Source organism: Acipenser ruthenus, chromosome 49 (genome assembly GCF_902713425.1).
Source record: "Acipenser ruthenus chromosome 49, fAciRut3.2 maternal haplotype, whole genome shotgun sequence".
Taxonomy (NCBI): domain Eukaryota; kingdom Metazoa; phylum Chordata; class Actinopteri; order Acipenseriformes; family Acipenseridae; genus Acipenser; species Acipenser ruthenus.
The window spans coordinates 2,005,013-2,020,919 of record NC_081237.1 but is presented as its reverse complement, the minus strand read 5'-3'; the positions used below and the strand labels follow the sequence as shown (position 1 = coordinate 2,020,919).

General features: G+C 42.6%; 1 protein-coding gene across 1 annotated transcript in view; it reads right to left on the bottom strand.

Moving 5' to 3' along the window:
• LOC117962947 (thrombospondin-4-like) overlaps positions 1 to 15,907 on the bottom strand; it is a 29,905-nt gene that overhangs the window by 12,291 nt on the left and 1,707 nt on the right. The window contains exons 2-14 of the mRNA XM_059014987.1: positions 13,915 to 13,988; positions 12,922 to 12,973; positions 11,622 to 11,791; positions 10,155 to 10,292; positions 7,874 to 7,951; positions 7,160 to 7,312; positions 6,446 to 6,550; positions 5,758 to 5,865; positions 4,427 to 4,586; positions 2,111 to 2,229; positions 1,148 to 1,200; positions 838 to 1,031; positions 2 to 180 (exon numbers count right to left, since the gene is read on the bottom strand). Coding sequence (XP_058870970.1) covers positions 2 to 180; positions 838 to 1,031; positions 1,148 to 1,200; positions 2,111 to 2,229; positions 4,427 to 4,586; positions 5,758 to 5,865; positions 6,446 to 6,550; positions 7,160 to 7,312; positions 7,874 to 7,951; positions 10,155 to 10,292; positions 11,622 to 11,791; positions 12,922 to 12,973; positions 13,915 to 13,988 — 1,583 coding nt within the window. The remainder of the gene's footprint in view (position 1; positions 181 to 837; positions 1,032 to 1,147; positions 1,201 to 2,110; positions 2,230 to 4,426; positions 4,587 to 5,757; positions 5,866 to 6,445; positions 6,551 to 7,159; positions 7,313 to 7,873; positions 7,952 to 10,154; positions 10,293 to 11,621; positions 11,792 to 12,921; positions 12,974 to 13,914; positions 13,989 to 15,907) is intronic.

Sequence of the window (15,907 nt, the reverse complement as noted above, 5' to 3'; positions counted from 1 at the left end):
CCTGATTGAGGACCACCCAGTAGGGATCAATCTGGGCGTCTCCTTCAGGGTCAAGAACCACAGTCTGATAGGCTCGGAAGTCAGTCAGTGTGATCTCGGCGTTCTCTGGACACACGTCAATGGTGTCTATAACTGTGTCATTGTCAAAGTCATGCTCGCATATGTTACCAACACCGTCCCCTGCATCAGAGAAGAGCAACACAATGTCACACCAATGTCCCAAAAACAATGCGCATGTACAGAGTTCTTCATTTTTATTATTTTTGAGAAATAATAATTCATATGCTCAGTCTAATCAGACTCCAGCTGCCTGTTCCAGGAAGCGATTCCCACATGCTCTCATATATTCTGCATGCAAACCAGCTGCAAGCTGGACCCCGTCTGAGGGTTTATCAGTTTCTGCCATTTCTAATGCACCTTTAAAAGCTCAAATGATTTTGATTCCACACCCTCCTCTAACAATTACAGACTTTTCAAAACTGTAGATCTGCTTTGATTTTGTATTTTCACTTGCATTTGATTTTTTGCTCAGATAAGTGTTGCTAAGTAAACAGTCACAACATCTGCTCTTTATGAACTTCTTTGTGGTTCATTTTGGTCTTTTATCGACAGACTAGGGTGCTACTTTATTAAACAACAGGGTGGATTCAATTGATGGCAGACGGACACAGTCAGGTCAGTGTATTCAGCTGATATAAATACTATTGAAATCGTTAGGATTTGTTTGCAAAGTCTGTAAGAATATGTAAAGCAGTAGTGAGGCTCCTGCAGTATAAAGACATATAAAGGACGATCCTTCACTGTTGAATCAGTTGAATCAAGCCCATGGATTGTTACCGTCGGAATCCTCCTGCCTGGGATTCGGAATGAGTCTGCAGTTGTCAGGTCCAGGAGGAAGCTCATCTGGGATTCCGTCTCCATCATCATCATCGTCACACTCATCTCCCAGCCCGTCCCGGTCGGTGTCCAGCTGGGAGCTGTTGATGACGGTGGGGCAATTATCCCGAGAGTCCTGGTGCCCGTCCCCATCGCTGAGGAACCAGGAACACACAATGCAGTGTTTAAGAAGTCACCTTCACTGAGGAACCAGGGACACACAATGCAGTGTTTAAGAATAAAGCAGGTATATGTTTGGAGTGTTTTTTACCTGTCCTTATTAGTGTCACATGAGTCTCCAACAAGATCATTGTCCATGTCCAGCTTTCGAAACACAAGAGAAGGGAGTAGTGTGTCATTCAGATGCATGTCTGACTGTGACTAGATTAAGGCAAAATGAATTATACAAAGGCTTACAGTGGAAACCTCTTGCCCTGAGTGTTAAAACAGTGAGAGAGCTTTGTTACTCACTAGAAGCCTCATTTTCAGCTCAAGGGATACCATTTTGTAATTCGAATATTTAAAAAAAATCACTTCAGAATAGTGCTGGGACAAATATTCCAATATTCCAACAAACACTGCTGAAATATTTGTGACACAAATGACCATGGTCGTATTTATTCATATAACAGACTTTATAAATAAGTTTTTCAAAAGGAAACTAATTCATAATGAGGGCTGAAGTACACATTCTACTGCACAGAAAAGTGTTCCTCCACTTTTGTAAGTAATTTGGTTACCGGATTTATTGGATGCCATTGAGATGTATGAATTATACTTAGTTTTTTAGCGAATTCAAAATTGTATTCAAATGAATGTTAAATTTTGAAAGAATATTCAAACATGAATAACCTGTTTGTCCCATTTCTACTTTAGAAGAAAACTTTCAATACAGAGAGATTTACTTTTGCATCATTTAAACAGGGATAGAAATAAGACTCCTATTGCATAGCAGTTTCAGCCAGTGCAGGTTTTACTACGAGCTTGATTACCCACAGTGCATAGGTAACAAGCTCCATTGTGTCTTACTAAATTCATAATAAAACCAGGAATGGATCAAACTGCTATGCAATGGGAGTCTTATGTACATCCCTGGTAAATCCACACTATATGGGAGTGACAATTGGCTGGTTTGGGACACTGTATTTGCTAACAGGGTTGCAAGTTACTGTATAATCCACGGGTTGAATAAATGATACAATACACATGGGTGTTTGTATATTGTTGTTCCGACCTGGTCTGGATTCCGGTCGTCAGGACAGCTGTCACAGGCGTCCCCAACCCCATCCCCGTCTCTGTCCCGCTGATCCGTGTTCGGAACCTTCTCACAGTTATCAAGAGCGTTCCGGATTCCTGGAATAAACGGCACACACATCTGTGCTTTCAGTAAGGGATCAACAACCATTATTTTCTTACTGATTCAACACTTTGAGTTGTTTATGCCACTTTCTACACTTCTTCCTAACTGATACTTGTTGAGATTCAATATTGTTAATTTGTTTTTTGCTCGTTTGTTATGCTTACTGTAATTCAAACAGTTAAAATGATTGTCTCTCATATTGTGGGAATGTTGCCATGAGTTTCTCCGAGTTTGAAATCCCACTCACATAGACAAATGTGTCTGCTGTAAATGAAGATAGTAGCTTGAACAGGAAAGTGGCTTTAGAAAAATAAAAATGCAAAAAACAAAGCAAAGTGAACCGGGAACGGAGAGTAAAGTTACTGTCAAACCAAAAACAGATGAAGACCTAAATAACATTGGATTTTGGCAAGATAAGTGGGCTGTAATCTTGTTTGAACAACAGAAATTAAATAAATGCAAAAGCAATATGAAATGTGAAATGCTAAACTGAAATCGCAAGCCTGTATGCTTAGTGTTACTCTTGAAATGTGTAATACTCTAATGAACTCATTGTTGAAAGGATTGTTGAGTAATAAAATGGTGATCGCTTTTCTATTGAAGTGTTCTGTGGTTTTGTTGACAAATCAACAATATATCTGCGCCGCACTGTCCTTCTCTTCAAAGCTACACAGCCACTTAGATTCAATCAAAAGACCAAAGGTGACAGAAATCTTTCAACACAGGAATAATCTTCAAACTACTGTTTCAAAAACGGATTTGTCAAATTAAAAGACCAGTTTCAAACCAGGATATAGCAAGCATCACACAAGAATGTGGGTGTGATTTTTGGGGGTTCGTATGAATAGTGGCTGAGTTCACCAATGCCCCGTTTCCACTGTGTTCCTGTACCTGACCCTTGAAGAGCCAGGTAACATATCTGAGTCAGGCCGTGGGCCAAAGCAGAGCGAGGGCGGGGCACCAGTGTCAACCCGTGACGTATCACCCCGTCTCAACCCGTGATGTGGAATCAACCAGTGTTTGGAATTGCATTGACTGTTTTAATTATTTATTACTTTTGTATTGTCTGCTGTGTTATTGGTATTGAATGTAATGGAATAAGAAATCTAAAGGTTACATTCATGAAAATAGGGAAAGATACATTCCTTTTTGCACCTTTGTTGAGTTTTGCACGATAAGTTTAGGAATTGATATTATTTTTGTATTCTATTATTTGTGTTTCTATGTATTATTTGAGATGTGGGTGTGATTTGAAATGTATTTGAGAGTGATTTGTATTTCATTTGATTTGTTTTATGGAGATGGTGAGCTACCATCACCCTTTTTCTCTGGAAGTATCTTTTTCGTGAGCAAGATTTGTGGACTGTGACTATTAACAACTAAGCTAACTTTCTTGGATACGGTGCCCCAGCATTCTACACACAGCCCTTACACACTGACGTGGCAGGAGCACTAGTCTACTCGTGGTAATCCCACCTTTAATTTAGTTTTAATAGCTTCTTCCTCGTCACCACTCTTGCCGCATCCTAACCATCATCTTCTACTCTTATACTTTCTCTGCTGCTCCACCTCAATTCCATTAATCATGCATTCCTTCCATCTTCTGGTAAGTTTTGAAGTGACCGTCTTGAAACACGTCATAACGTAGGGCTACGCATTTTCATCAGCGAATCAGCAATGGACCTGCAGTGGAAATGTACCCGACCCGAACCTACCCATACCTGGGCAGCCTAAGTACGTGTCGGGTATGACAGTGGAAACATAGTACAAGAGAACAATATCAGAGTTTCAGTTCCCTGCATATCCCATCTGCTTACTGAGCCGATACAGCATGTGCACCACAAGCGCCCTGTTCTACAGGCATTAGTGTACAACACACATAACAACACTGACTTCTCAAAGCAAAATGTGTCCATTAGAAGACTACATTGATGCTATTAGTAATGAAAGACTAACAGTGTTTAAATTTAGAAAATAATAAGAATTTAGAGAGCTTCTCGAACCTCAAGGCAAGTTCTCTGTCCATTGGGCTACAGCAAGCAGCTCAGCAAGCCACTCAGATTTGTGCCTGCAGCAGACGCTGGTCTGGAAACAGCACACTGGTATTGTGCACTCGCCCCAGTATTGATCTGGTTATTGCACTAAAGCTCCCAGCTGCCCACTAAGGAAATGCGCACTGGATTGGCATACCATCTCCGTCTATGTCATCATCGCAGGCGTCCCCCTTGCTGTCCCCGTCAGTATCTCGCTGGTCGTTGTTGTTAATGAGTCGGCAGTTATCACAGGCGTCCCCGAAGGCGTCCTGATCCACGTTCCTCTGGTTCACATTGGGCACCAGCACACAGTTATCCTGCATGAGACGTATCCTATTGTTAGCACTGGAACTGCAGAGGACGTACCCTAGCATTGAAACTGCATGAGATGTATCCTATTGTTAGTATTGGAACTGCAGGGGACGTACCCTAGCATTGAAACTGCATGAGATGTATCCTATTGTTAGTATTGGAACTGCAGGGGACGTACCCTAGCATTGAAACTGCATGAGATGTATCCTATTGTTAGCACTGGAACTGCAGGGGACGTACCCTAGCACTGAAACTGCATGAGATGTATCCTATTGTTAGCATTGGAACTGCAGGGGACGTACCCTAGCATTGAAACTGCATGAGATGTATCCTATTGTTAGCACTGGAACTGCAGGGGACGTACCCTAGCATTGAAACTGCATGAGATGTATCCTATTGTTAGCACTGGAACTGCAGGGGACGTACCCTAGCATTGAAACTGCATGAGATGTATCCTATTGTTAGCACTGGAACTGCAGGGGACGTACCCTAGCATTGAAACTGCATGAGATGTATCCTATTGTTAGCACTGGAACTGCAGGGGACGTACCCTAGCACTGAAACTGCATGAGATGTATCCTATTGTTAGCATTGGAACTGCAGGGGACGTACCTGTTGTGTGCAGCAGCCTCATCGCCACCGCTCACGCTTCCTAGTGTTCAAGATTCTGGTCCTGTGACTGTGCAGGTTATTGTTTTCTTAAACTATAGTTTAATCAGTACATTACAGTAGCTGTCGCAATGTACTGCTACTAGTTAATTGTATTGCTTAGCTTCAAATTACATTTCTTTCATTGTTTTTTATTTGTTTATTTGTTTTTTTAACTTTATGATGTTTGAAATCATCCCGAGTGGTTCTTCTTGCAATTAGATATTCCATAAATATTGCTTATTTTTATATAAATCTGTGTTCAGGTTCTTTGACTGAGTCCAGAGCTGCTCTGGTTGCCTGCCATAAGTAATGCAACGAAGGCTAGATCAGCCAAGTGTCTTCTTATCAGTACAGCACAATCTAGTGTACTGCAGGGTATTGACTGCAAACAAAGCAGCATGGCAGCAAGACGCTGGCTGATCTAGCCTGGGCTACATATATGTATGGCTGGCAGGCAGCTAGACCTGAAGAGCACAGTGTTTGAATCATTGCAGTAAGAACCACTCTGTGGTGAGATGAACTGACCTCCATGTTCAATATCCCGTCTCCATCAGCGTCCTCATCACAGGCATCTCCAATCCCATCACTGTCCGCATCCTCCTGGCCTGAGTTCGGCACGGTCAGGCAGTTATCCTGGAAGACAACCGAATGTACCGTCACTGCACACGCTAACACAGACACACTGCATACAACAGGATCCAGTGCTCTACCGTCACTGCACACACTAACACAGACACACTGCATACAACAGGATCCAGTGCTCTACCGTCACTGCACACGCTAACACAGACAGGTTAAAATTGCAAAAGAAGTCATCCTCCTAGTATTTTATATTATTATTATTATTATTATTATGTATTTCTTAGCAGACGCCCTTATCCAGGGCGACTTACAATTGTTACAAAATATCAAATTATTTTTACATACAATTACCCATTTATACAGGTGGGTTTTTACTGGAGCAATTTAGGTAAAGTACCTTGCTCAAGGGTACAGCAACAGTGTCCCCGACCTGTGATCGAACCCACAACCCTCTGGTCAAGAGTCCAGAGCCCTAACCACTACTCCACACTGCTGCCCTACTACGCCACACTGCTGCCCTAACTGGAAGCATTGTTTGACTAAAAACTTGATAATTGCTGTTAAAATATAAATACTAAAAGAAACGTAATAAATTCAGTGGCAAACATTTTCAATGTTTTGAAAACATTACCTTCTGACAGGGTGTCTCTGGACATGGCAGCTTCTCATCAGGGAATCCATCAATATCAGTGTCTTCTCCACACATGAAGCCATTCCCTGCCCATCCAACACCACACTGCGGAGAAACCGTTCAATAAGAGGGTGTTATTATACAGTCACCTGTGTGATATCTTTATTAACACGCCTTGTGAGTCACCTTCAATATTAAGACCTCTCCTGTATTCAGTATTAAAGCCACTAGCTGCAGACCCAAACATATAAAGCCTCTGTTAAATAACCTCTTAATCAGACTCACATGCTGTAGATTATTTTTAACAAATCCTCTAACTTGGATGCAACATAATGTAATACACTGGGAACATTTTAATAATCAGAATCCTAAGATAAGTAATTTTCAATCCCTTCAGCAGTAAGACCCTCCTCCCCCCCATTAGACTCTTGACTGGACCTAATAGCAAGTTGCATTTTAAATACAACTCTGGAATTAAAAGCTGCTGTTGTTTCCTCGTGCATAAATGTGTCCTGTTCTGCACTGTAGTGTATATCCCTCAATCAGACCACGTGGCCTACACCACAGGAAGTGCTTCTTTTATCTGTAGTACCGAAAAATCCCAAACTGACGTTAAAAGGAAGCAAAAAGATTTCAATCACATGACAGCGTTTCTAAACACAGTTGTTTCTGTGAATGCGACCCAGTGTTCAGTAATATTTGTCCTATCCTCACAGTGCAGGTGACTGCTCCGTCTCTCTGAGGGATGCACTGTGCGTTCCTGTGGCAGGGGCTGGGCTGTCCATTCACACAGCCCTGCTTTGCCCGACAGCCTTGCCTCTGGTCTCCGATATATCCAGATTTGCAGGGGCCACACCTGAAGGATCCCTGCTCAGAACACAGAGACACAGACAGACAGGTGGGGAATGCTTTAGTTGAATTAGACACAATGTAGGATTCAGAACGCCTTCATAAAGGCTATATATAACTGCGTGCAGAATTCTTCAGAATCACTCTGAGAACGCACATAACATGCATGTAAGTAGGCATTTTAAATGCTAGTATGTGAGTTAATGTTACAACTCACATATGAGAAATCAACAAATCACAGTGGAGGGTTTGTGACAATCCCAGAACATCTCATCCTGTGTATAACTGTCACCCCCTGCATAGAACATACAGCATCACGTTTACCTGTCTAATGGTTCCTGGGTATACCTTTGTTTTGTGATGTATAGTAAGTTAATGTGTTGAGTATAGGGTGTCTTTTATTGTCTAAGAGATTCACAAGATGACATCTCTTAGACACCTTACACACAACATGCTAACTTAAACCCCTTTTACTAGCTCAGAGGGAGGGGCAGCCCTTCAAATAAAATGACGATACTACTTCTAATCAGTACATTTTGACCAGGCCCTGACCCTAATGTTTCCCTTTATTATTTGTACCTGTGTGTTGGAGCAGATAGAGTTGGCAACACAGCCCCCATTGCGACCATCCTCACATTCATTCACATCACTGCAAACCTGCACAGGAAACAATGTCACACAAACATTAACAGGGCTAGTTATGCTTAAATAATATTTGTGTTTCCAAAATACATCACTTAGTCATCTCAAAACAAATACTCTTCCTGGCACCTTTATTAGGATATGTACCTAATACTGGGTTGGGCAACGTTTGCCCTGACCACAGCCTTGACACGAAAAACAAATCCACGCTTTGGTGTCTTCCCGACTTGACTATTGCAATGCTCTATTCACTGGGCTTCCGGGTCACTCCATAAATCACCTGCAGCTGATACACAATGCAGCTGCTGGGCTTCACTGCAGCTGATACACAATGCAGCTGCTGGGCTTCACTGCAGCTGATACACAATGCAGCTGCTGGGCTTCACTGCAGCTGATACACAATGCAGCTGCTGGGCTTCACTGCAGCTGATACACAATGCAGCTGCTGGGCTTCACTGCAGCTGATACACAATGCAGCTGCTAGACTTCACTGCAGCTGATACACAATGCAACTGCTGGGCTTCACTGCAGCTGATACACAATGCAGCTGCTGGGCTTCTCAGAAGAACAAAAAAAAGAGACCATATAACTCCTGTGCTGGCTTCACTGCACTGGCTCTCAGTGAAGTTCAGAGTTGATTTTAAAATTGCACTTCTGACTTATGAAGCACTTGGAGGTCTGGCACCAGATTATATAAAGGAGCTTCTAGTTACAGATATACCTTCTCGTGATTCAAGGTCATCTCATGCAGGCCTCTGTGCTCCCACAAGTGTGCACAAGAAGGGAGAGAGCTTTTAGTCACTGTGGACTGCACTGCCACATACCATATGTTTGGATTTTCTCCTGTTTTTTATATGAGCTTTTTTTCTTTAATTTCTATACACATGAATTGTATTTTGATTTTCTTCTGTTTGATATACTTTTTGTATGTAAGGCTCTATATAAATAAAGTAGTGATTGATTGATTGATTGATTGATTGATTGACATGGCACAGAGTCCACAAGGTGCTGGAAGGTGTCTCGAGTGCTCCATTCATGTGATTGGTGCGGAAGGCAGAGGGTGCGCTTTTCAAATTCCTCCCAGACTTGCTCAGCTGGATTGAAATACAGGGATTGTGGTGACTCTGTCATCAGGGTTCAAGTGCAGCTTGGTTGGGTGGACATGATCCACAGCATTGCCTTACTACAGCCTTCATTCAGCCTTGATCCACAGCATTGCTTTACTACAGCCTTCATTCAGCCTTGATCCATAGCATTGCTTTACTACAGCCTTCATTCAGCCTTGATCCACAGCATTGCTTTACTACAGCCTTCATTCAGCCTTGATCCATAGCATTGCTTTACTACAGCCTTCATTCAGCCTTGATCCACAGCATTGCTTTACTACAGCCTTCATTCAGCCTTCATCCACAGCATTGCTTTACTACAGCCTTCATTCAGCCTTGATCCACAGCATTGCTTTACTACAACCTTCATTCAGCCTTGATCCACAGCATTGCTTTACTACAACCTTCATTCAGCCTTGATCCACAGCATTGCTTTACTACAGCCTTCATTCAGCCTTCATCCACAGCATTGCTTTACTACAGCCTTCATTCAGCCTTGATCCACAGCATTGCTTTACTACAGCCTTCATTCAGCCTTCATCCACAGCATTGCTTTACTACAGCCTTCATTCAGCCTTGATCCACAGCATTGCTTTACTACAGCCTTCATTCAGCCTTGACCCACAGCATTGCTTCACTACAGCCTTCATTCAGCCTTGATCCACAGCATTGCTTTACTACAGCCTTCATTCAGCCTTGATCCACAGCATTGCTTTACTACAGCCTTCATTCAGCCTTGATCCACAGCATTGCTTTACTACAGCCTTCATTCAGCCTTGATCCACAGCATTGCTTTACTACAGCCTTCATTCAGCCTTGATCCACAGCATTGCTTTACTACAGCCTTCATTCAGACTTGATCCACAGCATTGCTTTACTACAGCCTTCGTTCAGCCTTGATCCACAGCATTGCTTTACTACAGCATTCGTTCAGCCTTGATCCACAGCATTGCTTTACTACAGCATTCGTTCAGTCCTCCACAGTAATTGAGGGACCCAGGATATACCAGGAGAACATGCCCCTAATAAAGTGGCCAGGCAGTGTCTGTTTCTATCAAAGTGATTTATTGTGACTATGTCCAGTCTATCTGTATTGCTCTATAAATGGCTACCTGCTTGTTTGCTCTTGCGAAGGACAGGCCGACTCCCTCCAAGGTGGGCCCCGAGTATCCAGCAGGACAAGGGCCACAGCGGAATCCGGGAGCTGTGTTCATGCAGCGCACGGCGGGGTGGCAGGGGCTCATAGTGCACTGGAGAGACAAACTACACTTAGACCAGAAGAGCACAAAAACTTAAAAAACCGAAAGAGAGGCCGCCATTTGGCCCCCAGTGCTCGTATCCTATAGCTGATTGACCTCTTAAAGAGCCCAGTAATTCAGCATCAACAACATGGCTAAGTAACCCATCCCATCCCTGCAGCACTCTCCTTGTGAAGAAGGGTCTCCTACCCCCTGTCCTAATTATGTCTACCTTGTTTTTAACTGTGTCCTTTGATCCTGTACTGTGCTTAAAGTGTTGGTTTGGGTTAACTTTGTCAATGCCTTTTAAGATTTTAAAAAACCAATCAAGTCCCCCCTTTATTCTTTGATCAAGGCTAAATAAATTCAGTTACTTCATCTTCATAGCTGAATACTTTCAGCCCTGGGATTAGTCTGGAATTGAACACAGTACTGTAAGCGTGGTCTCATCAGTGCATTATACAACCTCATCATAACCTCTTGATCTATATGCTACACTTTTATCTATATACCCAAGTATTTGACTGTCTGACAGCGAAGAGTCTATTACAATGCCAAGCTCGTTCTTTTGCTGGGATACAGCCACAGCACACTGGCATGTGACGAGCCAGCACGCGGGCATGTGACGAGCCAGCACGCGGGGCATGTGATGAGCCAGCGCACGGCGTGTGACCAGCCAGTGCGTGGGCGTGTGACAAACCAGCACGTGACCAGCCAGCATGCGGGGCGTGTGACGAGCCAGCACGCGGGCGTGTGACGAACCACCACGTGGAGCATGTGACGAGCCAGCACGCGGGGCGTGTGACGAGCCAGCACGCGGGGTGTGTGACCAGCCAACACACGGGCGTGTGACCAGCCAGCACACGAGGTGTGTGACCAGCCGACACACGGGGCGTGTGACCAGCCAGCACACAGGGCATGTGACGAACCAGCACACGGGGCGTGTGACGAGCCAGCACACGAGGCGTGTGACCAGCCAACACACGGGGCGTGTGACCAGCCAGGACGCGGGCGTGTGACGAGCCAGCGCACGGTCATGTGACGAGCCTTGGTTCATTTTTATGGTGCCTTGTAGGAGTCCAGGAGCTACTCTTTAGTTCTAGTTGCCATAGATGTAGATATCTGTGCCTTTACAGTGAAATAGTAAAACAAATATGAAAATGTACCTTGAAGCTTGTTGGAGGTAAAACATATCATGCAAATATAAACAGTAACTCTTTAACCTGAAGAAGAAATGTTACATTAAAAACATATACATTGTGGCTATTGCAGTTCATAGTAACATCTGTAATAAACCAGACTGTTTTATTTCCACCCCAGTGGTTATGGTAGACTCTCTACCTCATCAATATCAGTGCAGTGTGTTCCGTTTCCCAGCATGCCGTTGGGACAGGCGGCACACTTAATCCCTGCAGCCGTCTCCATGCACGGCACGCCGGGGTGGCACGGGCTCGGCACACAGGTCTGTCGGGGGGCGGGCTTTGGGGGGTCGACCCGGTCATTGCGAATCCCTGCAGGAAACAAATGTCAGAACCAGTGAGAGCATTGTCTCCGTGTTCCAGGTAACGGGACCCCACCTGGAGCTCACTTTATAAACGGGGTGCACCTTTTTGCCAACCCAAGAAGCCAGTGCTCAGAGGTTATATAGCAATAGGCTACGAAAAGAAGAATGAAGTAACAATGCATCTTCCAACAGAGCAGAAGTTCAGTAACAGCATGTAACGATCTGGGATGGGCATCTCTGAGGTAGTAGAAGGCCACAAAAACCAAAAAACCTTTGGCAGACCATGCATTTATTTTAGTGAGCTACAACATAATGCATAACTGAGAAATATTTGCTACAATGAATGCAGCACATCACAATACAATTAACCACGTATTAACAGTGTAAAACTAAAAATGCCCCTATAGCAAATAACCTTTATAAAAAGTATTTTGTGTTCAATGTGCAGATGATTAAGCGGTAAATAATTTATCATAACAAAAATAAAAATAAAAAAAGACATCTTTCGAAATGTTTTTTTCTCATGTTGGTATTGCGACGAGACAGGGTTAATGGACAGTCCTTACAAGAACTCTTCGGAACTAAGCGATCACACTGATGTGATTGGCAGCAAAGAAAAGAATCACTCACTGACTGACTGACTGAATGTAGCTCAGAGCCCAAAGGATGTCTGCTCTAGCACTGTAAAAGCAGGGGGTCCCCAGGTTTCTCCCCACATTTATAACCCACCCCTAGTCCTGTACACATCACAGTATCTTGCCAGTCACTCAGTGAAACGTGTGGTTCACGTTAGGCTATATTCCATTGGCACTGCCACCAGGCATTGGGTTTACCTCCATTTTCTTAAGAAATCACGTTGCCACCATGCATGGAAGCCCTGGTTTTCTTTATCTATCTTTGTTTTCTGTAAATGCTTCGCTTCCCATCTGATTCACGTCCCGGGGGTGAACTGTAGTGATAGGGACCGGGTAATACGTCTTATTTTGCATTGGCCTATTATTTACAGTTATAACATGTCTTTTTCAATTAGTGAAGTTAGCACTGCATGCAACTGCAAACCCGGGACATTGTACACAACATGACAGGTTCGTTAATTAGGTTAGTCTGTGAGCATCTCGTTTCAATAGCTTGACTCACCGCATGCTTCACACTCCATGACCGTGTTCTTCAGGAAAACAATCTCCTTTATCTAATGAAACACAATAAATAACACAATTCAACAAAAAATAGCCCCATACCGGTAACATGCAATGTGCATTCTATGTGTAGAGGCTGCAAAGAAGGAATCTGAAAATGAGGAAAATGCACATGTGTGATTTGATCCCCAAGTAAAAAATAAATCAATTTCTGCAATATCCTCTTCTACGGGTGAAACAACTGCCACAGTAAATATTTCATTCTTGGCCGTCACAGGAAGGCAGAATTCTATTCTCTTATAGCCTTGTCCTTTCTGTGTGGTGCAACACATTAACAATAATTACAAAAGCAAATTACTTTTCAAATAATATGGTCAGCTCTAATTGGCCAGCTGACGTGATCTGATTGAATATGATTTTAAAAAATCCATATTGCAAATTGAGGAGGTCCAGTGACATTCCAGAGAGGGTTACCTTTCATATGATGCCACACATGCAAGCATATACTGTGAGGAAAGCAAGCCTCTTAAAATTGGATCAAGGGTCTACAAGCTAGTCCATGATGAAACATTTACTATGGAAGCTTTCTTCTTTAATGAAACTACCACAGAGTATCTTTACACAGAGTAATGTGTCTGCTGCCACATGCTTAAACAACCACAATCTTCTGCATGGTGTTTATCAATATGAGATGAACTCAAAGATTACATTGTTTAAAGATGGCGCTCACATTAAAAAACCGAAGCAAAAATAAATACATCATTTGGGCCTACATAGGATTCGATAAACATGGAAAGAATAAGACAAGGTAAATTCTGCAGATATACCATATGGTACTTCCACTAAAGATGAAATGACTCCCACAGGAAATATTTAATTTTTGGCCGTCACTTAGACAACATTCCTCATCTTGCAGACCCTGAGAAAACTAAACCCATTCAAGTGCTTAGTTGGGACCTCGCTTGTAATGTTAGCATTGTATTCCTATGCTTACCTGTTGCTTTAAGAGTTCTTTGATTTCAGACAGAGCTTGATTGGTCTCCTTTATCTGACTGACAATTTGCCCTTCTGTTTTTGGAAGAAAAAAAAAAGAACATTTAAATGTGAAATGTTCTAGTTAAACCAGAGTTCCACGTATGGGTTCAAAGGACTGGGTTTAAAGGACAGGGTTCAAAGGACTGGGTTCAAGTTCAGCTGAGAGGATGAGTTTGGTGTCCTGGTCTTCCTGCTTCTATATAAAAGCACAGCTGGGTTTCTGGTATTTACTCACAGACAGATCAAATGGAATTGAAAGGGATACTTTGCAACATCTTCTTTTCCTCACTATGTCATGCCTTACTTGTGTCAGACCCTATTACTGTATGTATGTTCAGTATGATTCTACATGTTTTTTCTCAGGTTATTTTTTACCATGCTGGAATAATCAAGGTTAAGGTTGATTGTGGGGAAGGGAAGACAGTCGTTGAATTTGTATGTATTGTTCCTAATTTTAGCACTAGTGAGTGTTTTCTCGTTCCAGTGAGACTGAGGTGAGAAGGCATGCTGGTGCTCTGCATGGCACTAAAGCTGTACCTGCTGCATTACCCACCGTGCCACACAGCTGTGCTTCAACCACACCAGAAAAGGAGCCTTAAAGAGTAAGTAGTGGGGTTCTGCAAGTCTACTGGAAGCCATAATAGTAGTACAGTATTTAATGTTAGATGCAAGTATATGGAAAACCTCAAGGTGGTATGTAATTCAATATGTTAACGTAACATTATTCAGCAGGTTTCATTCGACTTTATGAAGCAAAATTAGTTCATTCTATAGGGTGATGCAAAACTTTTGGCCATAGCTGTAGATGTTCTAAAGTGTTCATTTCATGTCTCCCTGGTTGAGAGGCTAACCCCATGACAGAACACACCCACAGATGTTACAGTAATCACTGGAGGTCTGTAGAATTTGTTACAAATGTCCCATTTATCATTGTTAGTACTGTATCAAAACAAGCTTCCTGTTGGGTCCCAAAGACCATGTTGCTGATGCTAATAAGTGGTATGAATTGAAAGTCTTGTTAGAACCCCTTTAAATGATGTCCCAAAAAAACTTGATGGGTTGTATCGTAAGGCTGCAAGGTTTGTATTAAATGTTTAAAAATTAATATGTTCAAAAACGGCCAAGTTAGCATAAATGGACTATCCACATAAAGATGTGATATGTACAAAAGGGTCCTCTCACCCAAACTGCACAAGATGACATGTCTAATACAATTAGAGACACCCTACATACCATATATTAACATTTACAATTGGGCTAAGCTTGATCCCCAAATTTTATTGCACTATTAACAATATGAATAAAAGAGCTGAAGCCAAGTTTACCCCAATTGTGTCTACTTAGAGTTAGATACACATAGAAAAATACAATAGACAAAAATAATATTTCATTTCTGGCTATTACCTGTAGGCAGAATTTTCAACTTCTAGCCAATTGTCCTGTAACTGTTTTAAAAGTTCTGGAAATGGTCTGAAGTTTCGATGTGCTGTTTGTTCTGTTACCAATTCAAATGATGCAGCTCTTGCTGTGGCGTTTCCGTTTCTGTCTGTCTGTACATGTTTTGATCTGTGTGTCGCACTTACATGTTTGCATGTATCTGGTAAAGCATGTATTCAGTTATGAAGGAGCTTCATTTCTCATGTATTATTGGGAGTATCAGCTTGCAGGGGTGTATCGAGTCTGTCTGTACATACGTCCATTTGTCAGTCTGTCATGCTATGTGTCGTGGTCATCAGCAGTTGCTAATACTGGCAGTACTCATTCTCAGTGTTTGCTAGTGGTATACTGAGCCTCATTGTCTCAGCACTCCCATGGGGATTTTGTACTGACATCTCCAAGCCACTCTCCCCTCCAGCACGTACACTGTAGCTTCCTGCTGACAGGCTGCCTTCCTCTGCCCCCAGGTGAGTTAAATACCCCCTGGGTGTTCTCACATTAGGAAGTGTGCTGTT